General features: G+C 37.8%; 1 protein-coding gene across 2 annotated transcripts in view; it reads right to left on the bottom strand.

The window, feature by feature from the left end:
- SLC16A10 (solute carrier family 16 member 10) overlaps nucleotides 1-17,271 on the bottom strand; it is a 115,598-nt gene that overhangs the window by 45,111 nt on the left and 53,216 nt on the right. For both annotated transcript variants that reach the window (XM_025444973.3, XM_035697587.2), the window contains exons 2-3: nucleotides 5,667-5,811; nucleotides 2,811-3,273 (exon numbers count right to left, since the gene is read on the bottom strand). In XM_025444973.3, coding sequence (XP_025300758.1) covers nucleotides 2,811-3,273; nucleotides 5,667-5,811 — 608 coding nt within the window. The remainder of the gene's footprint in view (nucleotides 1-2,810; nucleotides 3,274-5,666; nucleotides 5,812-17,271) is intronic.

The following is a 17,271-nucleotide window of genomic DNA, read 5'->3' as shown; positions in this document are numbered from 1 at the left end:
TAAGAATCTGAATTTAACACCAAGTCTCATGCTCAAGGCCCAACTCCAATCCTGCAAAGCTTTTACTAACCACTTTTCCAAATGGATATCATCTTTCTCCTTTGACTCTTCTATAGCCCTCACTTAAAAACTACTCAATCGGCAATCACATGGTCTTTAAATTAAAATAACTCTCATTGTTTACACCAGAACTGGATAGATGCTTTACATACATTTCCTCTAACCCTTAAAACAACTCTACAGAATTGGGTTTATCCCTATTTGATAGATGAAGAAACTGATTCTCACGGACGACGTTACTCAAGGTCACGCAGCTAGTCGGGGACAAAACCCAGATCTGTCTTACCACAGATCTTTTACCTTCACCCAATATATAAATAACACTGTCTCTGGAAGAAAAGTGCCACACCAATAATTACCAGTCACTATTTCTGTGACCCGGGGCAAGTTTTTAAATTTCTCAGTTGCTCAGTCTTTTCATCAGTGAAATGAAGATACTATATCACAGGTACTCCATTGCTGTGAAGATTAAATAAGATAATGTATGTAAAAGTTATAAACTATAACAGCTTTTATTCTTACATTTACTAGATTTTATGCTCCTTTGACAGGTTCTTAAACGTCACACGTGTATCCTTCCGACACCCAGTAAAGGGTTTAACATGAGTTGGATATCATCTATTTACGTTTGGAAAGATGTGAGGCATCTTTTCCTCCTCTAAGGGGAAGACTGGGTTAAGCAAGTATCTACAATCCAAACCTTAATTTACAACACAGTGACAAACTCAGTGCACACATCTAACATGAGACCTAAATAGCCCACAAGGCATTTAACTGTGTGGTGTTTCCTCTCCAATATGGCTTTTAGTGCTGTAACAGTTTAACAAAGGAAAAAAAAAAAAATCACAAACGAGAAATATCAATACGTTTTGTAAGAAAACATGCCTAGAAGGAGGGAAAGCAGAAAAAAAGACGTGGTTTGTTATCAGAATTAACAGACTTTAATGTTCTGTGTGCTATCTGATTTACAGCTTCCTGATGACATTAATATTTATAATCCTGTCTAACTCATCATTCATCATGAAATTTGATTTAAGAAGATCAGTAACATAGTTATTAAATTTCCTTAAGGCATACTCATTTCACTTAACATCCCTGCTAATGATGGATCTGTTTTCCAGCCTCTACAATGTGGGCTAATATTGTTTATTATGCCTACTTCACAGGTTTTGTGTGTGTGTGTGTGTGTGTGTGTGTGTGATGAAATAATATATGTCAAATTATTTTACAAATTATATTACCAGAAATAACTAGAAAGTCACCCACCACTTATCCTTCGGGAAATGTCTAGTATTAACAAAACAGATACTGATTTCTCTGCGTGTGCTCACTTAGTAGCACCAATGAAAACATTTTTTAAAAGTCTACTCATCTTTGAGAAGGACATCACAAATGTTTTAACCATAGAAGCAATGGAAGGGGTAGTTGGTAAAGTAGATCCTTCCACAATGCATCTATATTCCAACAAAAAACAGCTTCAGATGGTTTCGACACGCCTTCCTAAAAGTGTAAAAATGGACTATCAGGTCAAGACGTAGCCATATACTACATATCTGACAGGGGTCACATACTAGGTTATTTTACCTAGTAGCTCGGTCTCTGCAAAATACCAAGTTGACTCAAGAGTACTAAAAACTAGTCCTTCTCCCTGTCTCCCATTGGTCATCTCAGTTGCTTCATTAACACTTGTAGCAAAACGAGAATAAGAGGAATTGAGAAATCAAAATTATTCTTAGGTCCAGGACTGCTTACCATTTCTTTCTGTTTCCTTGACTTAATTCCTTTCCAAATCAAGCATTGGAACCCACAAAAAGTTGATCACATAGTTTACTAGCTGATTCTTTGAGCCCCAAATTCCTTGAGTTCTTACCAACTTCCACCAAAACTTTAAAGAAAAATTGTATGAATGTCCAAAAGTAGACTAAAAGCTAGAAAAGATCCAAGGTCATACACATAGAATACATACAAAAGTATGTCCTAGCATCATTTTTGTTTATGATCTACCAAGTATGTTGAACTGTAAATACATTTTTAGCCCCAACAGTAAGAAAAAAGGAAGAACTTTTGAAGAAATCCTGCCAGGGGCAAATATTCAGATACTGCTAATTTTTGTTTCAGTATCAAGAGGCTTAAATTTGCCTTTGAAATAGAAGTAAACAATATAAATTGCTTGAGCACTTGAATTCTTAATTTCCTGTGAAATTCCTATTCTCCCCTCATTTAGAACTTGCTAACATTTCTTAAATAATCCTCTGAAAAGGATTCCCATTTTCCCAGAAGTATCCCACAAATATATGTAGTGCTTCTTTGTGTCAAGGTCACTGGCTTTTTACAATTTACCGAATTTCTGTACCCTTTTGTCAAAAAAGAGTTTATTGATGTTGACAAAAATCACTGCACTGTCTCTGTCCCTGATTATGATTTGTAAGCTATTTGAAAGATACGTGAGCTATTAAGTTTTTGTATTGATGATATTTGTTCTAGTATTCTAGCCTTTTTTTTTTTAAGTGTTTATTTAGGTTTGGCAATTTTTAAAATACCAAAGCACACCATGAAACATACCCTCTTATTTAATGATCTGATGGTTGTGTTGCCCTTGTTTAAGGGAACTTGAATTTCAAGAGTCCCTGAATTACAACCAGGATGATGTCTAAGGCCAACTTCAACGTGATCTATCTTGCTCTTCTAAGAACTTTTCTTATATGAAATAACAATATCTGTTACTAGCAAAGCCAAAGGAGCATACTCACCAAGTGAACATAAGGCACAAAATATCCAAAAAGTGCAAGTGGTATTCCAACTGCCCAAACTGCATAAGCTGTCACCTTGAAGATGGCAAAATTGAAAACTTTTTTTGGAGGACTAAACTTCCTCCTGGAAAAGAGGGAGAATCTGTTGCTTCCTTTTGTTCCACTCTCTTTATCTTTGGCATTTGGAGCAAGAGGTCGGTAAGTAAAGCTAGCCAGAAACAGAACAAACATGAAGATGCAGAGGACCCTCAGTGTGTAGAAGAAGCTCACATTGTCAGTCAGGAACCTTAAAAGGAAAGGCAGCAAAATTGTGAAGATGCTGCTGCCGGCGGTGACAATGCCATTCACCAGTCCAAGGCGCTTCTTGAAATAATGTCCCAAAATGACCAGCGAAGGCTGGTATGCAAAGGAGCAGCCACAGGCAAATATGATGCCATAGGTCAGGTACAGAGGCTCGATGGAGCTGTGGAAAGATGAAAAAGATGGAAAGTAGCTTTCATTATTTTTATCAAGTGCTTAGCAGAATAGCAACCTCATAGTAAAAGTGGATTTTAGTTCACTGACGCCGTCTATGCAAATACTCACCAAAAAGAGGTGACAGACTTAATAAATCAAGAATACAACACTAAAAATATTTTAATTCAATCGGAATGGATAATAAGACGCCTTGAGTATGTGAAAAATGACCACTAAGGCCAACTATGATCTTGTTCCTCTTCCTCTTTCTACGCATTTCAGGTGAACCAAGCAGCACTTGGGAAGAACTGCTGTGCTCTCCACAACTCAGAAAGCACAGTGCCAGGAAGGGCCTCAGTAAAATTGACAGTGATTACACTAACAACCGAAAAGCCTGGTCTCAATAAGAGTTTTGAAAAATTATCATTTTACTATGAAAACTCATTTTATTGAGATTTCCCAGGCACTTACTAAGCAATCTATTCAAAGGAAAAGCTGCATTTGATGTTTTCTCCCCAAGGTTATATCAGAAACATTTGCACAGAAGAGCAGTTGTATCTCATTTTTGCTGGCCTAAGGGCTGTAGACCAACCTTCGCCCTGTATTGCGTGGCTCTCAGTGTTGCACAAGATAACAAGAAATCATATTCTGATTGCAGAAAGACTAAGTGAAGTGTGTTATTTGTGATCCCACCTTGTAAGTTTTAAGGCCATGTATACCCCTAAAGAATAATAAAGGATTAATAATTTTATAGTTTAACCCAAAATAATATCATTACACATCTTTTATGAATATAAAGGATATTATTACGTTCTTTGAAACAAGGTAAGGAATAAAACTGGTTTTTTTCTTTTGAAAAATCCATTCAAAAGGCTATAGATCAGTAGGTAAAGGCAAATTATTTATTAGAAACTAACACAGATAAAGTTGGTTAATAATTAAATTTTGAACAATAATACTAGTTTAGCAATATGCTAAAGTAATCATAAGGAACTCTAGAATCTGATAAAATCAAGGCATGCTGGCAATTCTCTAACATGTCCTTCCCCCTCTAGTAATCCACAGTTCGCACAATCTCCAAATGAGGCTCAAGAGTCACTTCTAGGCTTTCCCAAATTAATTTTACCTCACTCTGATCACCCTTAACTGAATCTCCACTCTATTCCATAACATATATTGAGCAGCTATGTTCCAGGTACTTGATGGGAAAAAATATTAAAACTGTGAAAATGCCCTGCTCATAATCTGCTTAGTGAAACAAGACATCTACCTCAAATAATATAGAACAAAATATAAATAATACTTTATTCATTCAGCCTCAGTTGTTGTACATAAGTAGTTTTCCAGATAACTGCAACTTACTTCTTAAGGTGTTAATTTATTTTTATTTAACAATTTTAAAGGGAAAAAATCTAGATCTATTATATATTTCTCTGCCATTTTCAAAGCATACATTAAAAATAGTACTGGGCAGCCCGGGTGGCTCAGCGGTTTAGCGCAGCCTTCAGCCCAGGGTCTGATCTTGGAGTCCCAGGACTGAGTCCCATGTTGGGCTCCCTGCATGGAGCCTGCTTCTCCCTGTGCCTGTGTCTCTGCCTCTCTCTCTCTGTCTCTTATGAATAAATAAATAAAATATTTTTTAAAAATTTAAAAATATTTTTAAAATATTTTTAAAATAAATAAATATGCTTTCTCCCTCTGCCTATGTCTTTGCCTCTCTCTGTGTGTGCATGTGTGTGTGTGTGTGTGTGTGTATTTCATGAATAAATAAATAAAATCTTAAAAAAAGAGTGAGAGATTCCAGACCATTGTCTGAATGAATGAATGAATGCCAGGTGATGTTAGCTTCATATTTCTCCTACAGAGTAAAGCACATAAGCACAAACAATGGCATTTCACTGCTACTGAGCTTCTTTTACTTCTAAATTCTCACCGCAGTAACAGCTGGTTCAAATCGTTGAAGTTTGACAACTGAAGAAGTGCAGTGCAAATCAGTAAATACCAATCATGTGTATAAAGAGAATTCCAAGAAGGAATACTGATGTGACCTGGAGTTGCCAGAGAAGGCTTTCCTAAGAAATCAGGACTGGGATCACAGGAAGGTGGGTTCAACACCTGAACTTACACTACATTTCTCCCCACTCCTCTGAAAGCTTGGTAGCTCTTGATCAGTGGGTCAAAAAATGAAATTTAATTAAAAAATATGAGAGAGCTACAAGTAAAAGCATTCAAATTATGAAGCTTGGACTACGGCTAACACTGTGGTAAGTAAGTCACACTGCTTAAAAGCTTTTGCAATGGAAAGGAAGATTTTTCCTTGTAAACAGTAAAGTTTCTGAAAGCACAACTTTATAGTAACTAACAGTTCTTGAAAAGCAGCAGGAACAATCAAGTCCTTACCTTACAAAAGAACTGGACATGAGTCCAATGAATCCAACAGCAGCACCCACAACAGCTGTCTTCCGACATCCAAACATGTCTGTGAAGACACTGGCTATTGGGCAGCAAAAGAAAATCATCCCCATGGACAGAGAACTTACCCATGCTGTAAAAGAGGCACAAAAGGAACATTATGACATGGCAAACTGCATTTGTACTTATCCCATAGGACATAATACATATTTAGAACAATAGCAGTGCAAAAAAAGCTATTACTTTTTGGGATGGGAGGAAGTTGGAATAAAATAGAAACATACCTGAATCACAGCTCAAAGGACTGGCCGATATTAATTATAATTAGCACAGCAATTATTTGTGTGTGTGTGTGTGTGTGTGTGTGTCTGTGTTTTAAAGATTTTATTTATTCATGAGAGAGACAGAGAGAGAGAGGCAGAGACTTAGGCAGAGGGAGAAGCAGGCTCCCTGCGGGGAGCCCAATGGGGGACTTGATCCCAGCACCCTGGGATCATGCCTGGAGCCAAAGGCAGATGCTCAACCCCTGAGCCACCCCGGCATCCCCAATTATTTGTGTTTAACTGAATTCTTGAAAAGCTTGTATTATTAATCAAATCATTCTCTTATGACCCAAACACTATTAATGCTAAGCTGTTACCTATGGTTTTAAGCAACTTCTAGTCTACAGAAAGGAAGTCATTTAAAAAATGAGATAATTTAGGAATGCATGTGTTTATGTTGTATTTGTATAGGTGTGTGTATATGTGTGTGTGTGTGTACAAACACACCTACCCACACACACATTCTCTATCCATTCACCTACAGATAAACATTTGGGTTGTTTCCATTATCTCAAACAATGCAATCTTGACTAAGGTGTTGGTGGTGGGGGATTAAGAAGTGGAGAGTACAAAGAGGAGATTGGCCAGATTAGTAATACAACTCCAGTCCCAGATGTGCAGAGCTGTTCAGGATGGGTCTACTTAAGGAGAAGCAGGGAAAAGTAAAATTTTAGTCTATTATCTTATATAAAAAACATCATGAATTTATAATAATTTATTTTCATTTAAAAAGTTTAGTCACCTGTCATATTTCTTTATGAAATAAATAATCTAGGCAAAATAGATTTTTATTTATTTTTTATTTATTTATTCATGATAGACAGAGAGAGAGAGAGAGGCAGAGACACAGGCAGAGGGAGAAGCAGGCCCCATGCCAGGAGCCCGACGTGGGACTCAATCCCGGGACTCCAGGATCCCGCCCTGGGCCAAAGGCAGGTGCCAAACCGCTGAGCCACCCAGGGATCCCCCAAAATAGAAGAATAATATCTATTTTTTGATAAAGGCACTTTATAACAAAGTGAAACACCAACATGAAATAGAATATCACGTTAAGAAATCCAAGAGCGTACATTTATATATAGTGCATGTAATGTTCGCATAAGTCAAAGTACTTTTAAGAATAAAACAAGATTTTATGCCTTAAAAAAACAAGTCTTTATGTATTACTGTTTAAATTTTGATCTGCTCTACCAAATATGAAAAAGTTTAAATTTTTATGCCCATTGAACAAGCACTAACTGCAGGATATAATCAAATACAACTATATTTTTGTCTCAACTATCCTCGTAAAATTCATGCAGGGGAAAAATGTTCCCTTGCAGCTGGGTGACCACTTCAGCAGGCCCATATAATTCTTCCAGCCAACACTAAAAGCAGGAAGGCCTATGGTCACTTTTAGTAACAGACCAATCTTCACATGGTCATCAAATCTTTTTTTCCCAACCCCGGCTTTGTTTCTTTTTTACGACCTCTTCCCCCGCTCCCCAGCTGCCATACTCTCTAAAATAGGCATGGGAAAGAGCGAAGCTGGGACAAGGCAGGCTAAGAGATTCCAACTTAAGTGGTCCCGCCAAAAGATGTCTGATCGTGTCTGAAGCAGACTTTTTTTCTCAGATGCACTTTTGTGGATTCTTCAGTCTCACCTCAGAGATCTTGTGACTGTAGCTCCACTGTCAACGATAATTCATTTTCCTCCTGACGGTCTTGCTGTCACTTAAAAGACCAACTGTTGGAGCTTCATTGTCCTTAATCAAAACAGCTCCAGACTGCCCCCCTCTCCTCCACTAGGCCTGCCTCTGACGTATAGGAAACATTCAGATTGCTTTGTCCTGACAAATGTGGGAGTGTAGACAAATTCCAACACAACCAACTCTTGGATAGCTTTGCCTACGGGAGTGGTTAGCCAGCTATACTCCTCTCCTTGTTGGATTTCTCAGGGGATTCAGACCCCACTCCTCTCTGCCCCCTAACCGAAAAGAACTCTTTAAATCTCTGAATGGTCCCTCTAAAGTTCATCTCACTAGATATCAAGTGTGAGAGTATGCACTCCTACTTCTCCCATGTCGTAAGAAGAGGCCATAGCATAATTCTGAAAGAATCCTCACAAAATGTTCTTCCTTGACCCATAAGTGTCCTTCTTATGGGTTTTAGAGCCTTTAACTGGTTCTTGAACATGAAATACATCACTTTTGAATTTCACACCTTAGTGCCTTGGCTAAAATCCCAACAGCCCATTCTGTTACAATAATAATCAGCAACAGATGAAGTTAGGTTGATCTTTTGATCAAATTCAAGGAGAGGGACGCCTGGGTGGCTCAGTGGTTCAGGGCATGATCCTGGGGTCCAGGATCCAGTCCCACATCAGCCTCCCTGCAAGGAGCCTGCTTCTCCCTCCACCTGTGTCTCTGACTCTCTCTCTCTGTGGGTCTCTCATGAATAAATAAATAAAATCATAAAAAAAAATTTCAAGGAGAAATTAATTCTTGAATGAATAATTAGTTGCCATTGTTAACTCATAAAATTTCTAGCTTTTATAAAGTTTTAACATGGCAACCCAGAGAATGCAAAGTCTTATGGGTTATGACACACAACATAAAAATAAAAGACTGCTACTGCCCTTCACCCCTGCCAAGTCTGATTGTATTATTACTAAAAATCAGTAAAAAAAAAAAAAAAGAAAAAAACTCAGTAATATTTTGAGATCATTTATATACTCAGAGATGATTATATTATTTAATCCCCAAAACTCTGTAGGTAGGTACTCTTTTTTTTTTTTTTTAAGATTTTATTTATTTATTCATGAGAGACAGAGACAGACAGAAAGAGAGGGGTGGGGTGGGGCAGAGACATAGGCAGAGGGAGAAGCAGGCTCCATGCAGGGAGCCCGATGCAGGACTCTATCCCGGGACTCCAGGATCACACCGAGCTAGAAGGCAGACGCTCAATCGCTGAGCCACCAAGATGTCCCAATAGGTACTCTTATTAAGTTCATTTAACAATTGAGAAACTGAAATACATAGTTACTATACCCAGTATGGTAAAATTTTTATTTAAAACATGCAAACTAGCCCTAGTCCCTTGATGTAATTAAACCAAACACCCACACAGGGTTTCCTAATATTGTTGAGAAAACAAATCTTTTTCAATAGAAGAAGTGCTATTTAAATCATGGATTAGCAGGATCCCTGGGTGACTCAGCAGTTTAGCACCTGCCTTTGGCCCAGGGCATGATCCTGAAGTCCCGGGATCAAGTCTCGCATTGGGCTCCCTGCATGGAGCCTGCTTCTCCCTCTGCCTGAGTCTCTGCCTCTGTGTGTGTGTGTGTGTGTGTGTGTGTGTGTGTGTGTCTCATGAATAAATAAATTTTAAAAATCTAAAAAAAATAATAAATAAATTATGGAATAGCAATATTCTCTCCCTTCCTATTAAAAGTGCCTATTACAAATTCTAGGCACTATCCCAGGCTGTTGAGAATATAAAACAACTAAGAGACTTCTCTACCTTCCAATAACTTCAGCCTAGCAACACATATGCAAAAAAAAAAAAAAAGATCCAATAAGAACACTACATAGAATGTGATAAATGCCTTAAGAGATATAGATGTCTGGGAGATCCCTGGGTGGCTCAGCAGTTTAGCACCTGCCTTTGGCCCAGGGCGCGGTCCTGGAGTCCCGGGATCGAGTCCCGTGTGGGGCTCCCTGCATGGAGCCTGCTTCTCCCTCTGCCTGTGTCTCTGCCTCTCTCTCTCTCTCTCTCTCATGAATAAATAAATAAAATCCTTAAAAAAAAGAGAGAGAGATGTCAAAAAATGTATAAAAATGTCTTTAGAAAGTGTTTGCATACTCTTAATTTTATGTGTGTGTGATATTATAGGGACATCAGAGAAAGGCCATGTGGGGAATCTTTTTAAAAAATACCAGGAAGAGGGATCCCTGGGTGGCGCAGCGGTTTGGCGCCTGCCTTTGGCCTAGGGCGCGATCCTGGAGACCCAGGATCGATTCCCACGTCGGGCTCCCGGTGCATGGAGCCTGCTTCTCCCTCTGCCTGTGTCTCTGCCTCTCTTTCTCTCTCTGTGACTATCATAAATAAACAAAAATTTAAAAATATATTAAAAAAAAAAAAAAAACCAGGAAGCAGGTAGCCCCAGTGGCCCAGCAATTTAGCGCCACCTTCAGCTGGAGGTGTGATCCTGGAGACCTGGGATCGAGTCCCACATCAGGCTCCCAGCATGGAGCCTGCTTCTCCCTTTGCCTGTGTCTCTGTCTCTCTCTGTCTCTCTCTCTGTGTCTATCATGAATAAATAAAATCTTGAAAAAAAAAAAATACCAGGAAGCTTTCCAATTTTCCCATTCAGATCCTTTGTTTCTTACCCCTTACCGAGAATGAATCTTAGCTCTTGGTATATGGCTAAAGGAGAATGCAAATTACTCAAAGGAAGTGGTTAGGTTTAATACATAAGATTTTCCTGCAGGGGTACCTGGGTGGCTCGATTCGCTAAGCATCTGTCCTTAGCTCAGATCATGATCTCATGGTCCTGGGATCAAACCCCCTTGCTTCACCTCTCCCTCTGCCCCTCCTCTCTCTCATGCTCATGCCCTCTCAAATAAATAAAATCTTTAAAAATAAAAAAAGAAGAATTTCTTGCACATTAAGTTAAATAAAGGTGTTATAATTATGTAGATGTAAATGATTGCAAGGGCAAAGTGTTTACAATTGAAAATATTTAAAGAGAAGAACTACTGTGGTTAAAGGTTGATATCATTTCGCCCTTTTTCGGTAGCTCCAACCCCCATTTCCACTTATCTTGGCTTCTTTCAAGATAGCTTTGTTCTGTAATATCTCAACATTGGTCTAATACTTTCAAATAAAATGAAACCATACTATACGGGGACGCCTCAGTGGCTCAGTCTGCCTTTGACTGAGGTCAGGATCCCAGGGTCATGGGATTGAGTCCCACATCGGGCTCCCCACAGGGAAACTGCTTCTCCCTCTACCTATGTCTCTGCCTCTCTGTGTCTCTCTCATGAATACATAAATCTTTAAAAAAAAAATAAGAAACCATACAAAACTGAGATTAAAATGTAAAATATTGGGATGCCTGGGTAGTTAAGCAGTTGAGCATCGGCCTTCGGCTCAGGGCATGATCCTGGGATCCTGGGATCGAGTACCATGTCAGGCTCCTTGCAGGGAGCCTGCTTCTCCCTCTGCCTATGTCTCTGCCTCTCTCTCTCTCTTTCCTCTCTCATGAATAAATAAATAAATCTTTTTTAAAAATAAAATAAAATGTAAAATACTATTTAACAAAGTTCCAACAACTCTTGGAGCCTTGAGCTGTCTGGCAACTACATAAAAATTTAATAATAAGTAGACTATACTTGCCCATTTCATTGCCACCCTAAATTTTATTTGGTAGTTATAGTTCCACTAAGGAGTGGCTTTTAAATTATTTGCATTTGGGGCACTTAGGTGGCTCAGTCGGTTGAGCATCTGACTATTGATTTTGGCTCAGGTCATGATCTTAGGGTTGTAAGATCAAACCCTCTGTCATACTCTGTGCTCAGTGAGGAGTCGGCTCCAAACTCTCTCTCTGCCTCTGACCCCACGCACAGGTGGGTGGTTTCTAAAATAAATAGATCCTTAGAGATCCCTGGGTGGATCAGTTGTTAAGTGTATCTGCCTTTGGCTCAGGGAGTGGTCCTGGAGTCCCAAGATCGAGTCCTGCATCAGGCTTCTTGCATGGAGCCTGCTTCTCCCTCTGCCTCTCTGTGTCTCTCATGAATAAATAAATAAATAATTTTTAAAAAAATAGGCCCTTAAAAATTTATGTACTATCCACTTCTGTTAATAGTATCAGAGTACAGTGGTCAAGCAAAACACCCTAAAGAGAATAATTATAACATGTGTTGAAAAAAAGTATTTATCACACTGGAAAATGTCTAACACTGAAGGTGAAGGAGAGTTCACCCTTGAAAAGCTGAAACTGAAAGAAAAATTGTAAGTCTGTGGGCTTTTTTGAGAATCATCAAACTATACAGGTACTGGATAGACCAGTTAGAGGCCAGACTAAAGAAAGTAGCAGCTGAAAGCTGTAAGAAATGAGCAAAAATTACCAGCTGCTGCATAGCACAAAGTGACAGAGTTTACAGTTTGAATCCAGGCAAGCTGACTGCCTACCAGGAACAAAAACTCAGTAATTCTTGGAAGAACACAATAGAATCAGAATTGCTTCAAAATATTATCTACAATATCCATGTTTCAACCTAAGGTTATTAGACAAAGAAATAAGTAATATTAATTGACCTTGAATGGGCTAGATGTTGCATTTAGCAAAGATTCCAGAATTTTTATTATAAATATGTTAGAAGTATTAAAGGATAGCATTTTCAAATAATTGAATACCTATTGTCTTATTTAGCATGCAGATAGGAAATCTCAACAGTAAAATGGAAACTACAAAAAAAAAAAAAAAAAAAAAGGAAGCTCCAGAGTTGAAGAGTTGAAAGGCACCATAACTAAAGAATGCATTATAGGCTCACTAGCATACTAACAACAAAAAATAAAAAACATATAAATCTGAAGACAGGAAATACCCAATATCAAGAAGAGAGAGAAAAATAATAATAAAAATGAACAAAATCTTAGAGATCTGTGAGACAAAAATCAAAAGGCCCAACACATGTACAACTGAAGTCCTAGAAGGGAAAAAGAAAAAGGAGGGACAATATATATGAATAATTAAGGGACCTCCCAAATCACAAATTTTGTGAAAAACATTAACTTACAGATCTAAGAAGCTCAAAGAACCTCTTAAGCAAATCAATCCTAATCATAAACTTCACAATGCCAAAGATAAAAAGAAAATTTCGAAAGCAGCAAAAGAAAAAAATGAACTATTATATCCAAGGGGAAACGATACCATTATCAGTTGGCCACTCCTAAAAAATAACGGAGGACAGAAGACACTGGAACTGTCATATTCAATGTGCTGAAGACAAAAAACTGTCAACCATGGATTTTATATACAGCTAAACTATCCTTCAAAAATGAAGGCAAAATAACATTTTTTGATAATAAAAACAAAATTTGTCATTGGGGGGCCTTACACTACAAGAAATATTAAAGAAAGTGTTTAGGCTGAAGGGAAATGATACCAGCTGGCAAACTTGGGTGCAAAGGAAAGTGACATACCCATACATATGCTTTTTCCACATAATTTCATTATAGAAACTTATGTGATTATTAAGGCAAATTATAACACTGTATATATGATTATAGCACTAAAAATGGAGATAAATGTTATATATTGTTGTGAGCTTCCTATATTTCACTGGAAGCAATTCTGTATTAATTTAAAATGCATTTGGGTAACTTAAAGATGCATATTACCCAGAGAAAGCATTAAAAAATAATGCAAAGAGATATAGCCAAACAGCCAACAGAGAAGTTAAAATTGATTACTAAAATTATTTGATTAATGCAAAGAAGGCAAAAGAGAAGGAATAGAATAACAAAAAACAGAAACAAGTAAAAAACAAACAGCAAAATGTCAGACCTAAATATGACCATATCAGTAATTACATTAAATAAAAGTAGATTTAAAAAACTCTAGTCAAATGGCAAAAATTATCTGACTAGATTTAAAAACAAGAATTATAGGGACGCCTGGGCGGCCCAGCGGTTTAGCGCCTGCCTTCAGCCCAGGGAGTGGTCCTGGAGTCCTGGGATCGAGTCCCACGTTGGGCTCCCTGCATGGAGCCTGCTTCTCTCTCTCTGCCTGTGTCTCTGCCTCTCCATGTGTGTGTGTGTCTCTCATGAATAGATAAATAAAAATCTTTAAAAAAAAAAAAAACAGGAATTATATCCTCTTTAAAGAGATGCTTTTAAATACAAATACACAAATAAATAGAAAATAAAAACAGGAAAAAATATGCCATGTAAATAACCCTATGAACCCTAGACAAAACAGACTAAGAAGTATTATAAGGGCAGCCAAGGTGGCCCAGCAGTTTAGCGCCGCCTTCAGCCCAGGGCGTGATCCTAGAGACCTGGAATTGAGTCCCATGTCAGGCTTCCTGTATGGAGCCTGCTTCTCCCTCTGCCTGTGTCTCTGCCTCTCTCTCTCTCTGTCTCTCATGAATAAATAAATAAAATATTTTTTAAAAAAGTATTATTAGAAACAAAGAGGAATATTTTATAATGATAAAAGTGTCAATGCATCAGGAAGATATAACAATGATAAATTTACACTCAATAACAAAGCTTCAGAAATACAGGAAGCAATAAAATTTGATCTTTATTTCACACCATATGTAAAAATTACCTCAAAATAGGTAAAATTTAAATGTGAAACTGAAAACTATCAAAGTTATAGAAGAAAACATTGGAAGAAATCTTTGTGACCTTGGGTTAGGCAAAGATTTCTTAAATACAATATTTAAAACAATCCATAAAATAAACCTCATTAAAACTAAGAACTTTTCTTTGAAAGACACTGTTAAGAGGATGAAAAGGGAAATGTAAATTTAAAAAACAATGAAAAACCACACATACCTATTAGAATGGCTAAAATGAAAAGGACTAATCATACAAGTGCTGAGGAGGACATAAAGCAACTGAAACCAACTACTGAAACCGTCACATGCTGCTACTGGGAATATTAAATTGTTCAACCACTTTGGAAATCAGTTTAGGATTATTTATTTATTTATTTATTTATTTGAGAGAACTAATGGGGGGAGGGGCAGAGGGAGAAGCAACAGGCTCTCCACTGAGCAGGGAGCCCGACACTGGGCTCAATCTCAGGACCCTGGGATCATGACCTGAGCCAAAGGCAGATGCTTTAACCGACTAAGGCACCCAGGTGCCCCAGTAATTTTGAAGTTAAACTATCCCCTACCATATGACCCAGCCATTCTGCTCCTAGGTATATACCTAAGAGAACCAAGTATATATCCATACAAAAACTTGTATACAGCATTTATAGCTCATTTCTAATAGTCAAAAACTAGAAGAAATCTAATGTCCACAAAGAAGTGTCTATATAAACAAATTAAGGTGTATTCATATAATGGAATACGACCCAGCAATGTAAACAGGAGTGAACTCCTGATAAAGACAACATGGATGAACACCAAAATAATCACACTTAGAGAAAGAAGATCCAAAGAGTACATAAAGTATGCTTCCATTTATACAAAATTCTAAAAAATACAAATTAATATATAGTGAGAGGAAGCATATCAGTGTTTACCTGGAGGAGGGAAGGAGCTGGAAGAGGGATTATACCAAGAGCCACAAAAAAAACCTTTCAGGGTGATGGTTATGTTCATTAGCTTGACTTTAGTAGTGGTTTCACTGGTGCATACACATGACAAAATACATCAAATTACATCCTTTAAACATGCAGTTTATTACATATCAATTATACCTCAATAATGCTGATTAAGAAATGAACCTATATGGAAGATTTCAACAACAACAAAAAGATGTCATAAAAAACAAACACATAAAACAAAACTAACAGAACTAGACAATCCACAATCACAGTTGTAATTTAGCACATCTGTCTCAGTAACAGAAATAAGGCCAAAAAAAATCATTGAACTATAAAAGTCTGAGGATGCTATAAACCATTTTAGCCTGACATTTATAGCATACTATATCCAACAACAAATGCAGAGAATTGTTTGCTCTGCCAGGAAAAGTGTTAATCACCAATGGGAGGGGTGAGGACAGATGGAAAAGAGAACATTTCTGGAATGTCTGCTAATCCATGGAAAGGACCTACAAGAATTGTCATTAGCTCCTCAGGCAATCCTGTGAGGTATTATCTTCATTTTAAAGACGGGTAAAATGAGATTAGGGATCCTAGGCAACTTGCCAAGTATACAACTTTGGTGGGATTCAAACATCCAGGTTGGAAACACGAGTAAGAAGACATGCCCTAGAGCCCTTCATAAAAAAACACCCACCAGGCACCCACAGCCAGGCACCATGTTTGAAGTTGTTGATAAAAAGTTATCCTTTCCTGGAGAAGCTCACAATCTAGTTAAAGTAAGACAAAATCCAGACCTCAGTCAAGATGGCACAGTGAATTCATAGTTCCATGCATCATCCTCTGTTCCAAACACAAAGTAATGATACAATTAGAAAACACACACACATACACACATTTAATGATACAAAAAAGACCTAGTTATGGGCTACAGACTACCTGCAAAAAGGAATGGACTAAGTTGGGTCTGCCTTCTGGAATCCAGGTCTGGAAGCAGGCATTGGCCATTGTTAAAAGGACTAAAAGTACTCCCTTTAACACAGAAATAAGCCAAGCTCACTAAGGCCAGAGCTGGAATGCCCCACACCTTGCGAAAAGGAGACTGGAGGCAAGTGTGAGCTGGATGGGAATTTAGTGATTTCTGTTCAGATTAAAGATTTAGAATCCTACAAACCTCTAGGGGAAGGAGGATACAGCCTCAGCCTCATGACTAGGCCTGAAACAAGGTCACCACTGACTCTCTGGCTGGTCTGTGAGATTTTTAGTGTTACTGTGGAACAAGAAGTTTAAAAGACGTTGTCTAAACTGGGAGTTCAGGGAGCGAGATAGAAGACCCATGACGGAGGGAGGGTGAGGAAAGAGGGAATCAAACAAAACATTATACCTCCTACTCAGAATGATTCTGTAAACTCAAATTCCAAAAAATTGAAGCCAAGTCCCATGCTAACAAAGACAGCCCACAAACCACCAATTAGCAATATAGTCACTCCAGATGAAATTAATTCTGTAGACCATGTGACTACCACTCCAAAATGAATGTTTAGAACTTTCAAAGAAATAAAAGATATTTTCACTTTAAAAAACCATGAAACAAGCAAAAATAAAACACAGGGAAGTGCATTTTAAAAAAAAGAGTATTAATTAGAACTCCTGGATATGAAAAAATAGTCCCTGAAATAAAAAATTCAATACATGGAGAAAACTTTTTATTTCAGATTACAATCTAAATATGAAAATTACAAACCTTAAAAAAAAAGAAAAGAAAAAAAGAGTATCTTTTTTATAATATTTTATTTACTTATTTGAGAGAGTGAGCAAGAGAGAGCATGAGAGAATAAGTGGGGGGAAGGGCAGAGCAGGAAGTCCAACCCCGAAGACTCCAGGATCATGACCTGAGCCTAAGGCAGGCTCCCAATGAACTGAGCTGCCCAGGCGTCCTCCTCACCCCAAAGATTATCTTGAACTCATGGTAGAAAAGTATTTCCAGACATAAGCA

This window comes from Canis lupus, chromosome 12 (genome assembly GCF_003254725.2).
Source record: "Canis lupus dingo isolate Sandy chromosome 12, ASM325472v2, whole genome shotgun sequence".
Classification (NCBI taxonomy): domain Eukaryota; kingdom Metazoa; phylum Chordata; class Mammalia; order Carnivora; family Canidae; genus Canis; species Canis lupus.
Note: the sequence above shows the minus strand (reverse complement) of the source record. Positions and strands in the feature narration are given on the sequence as shown.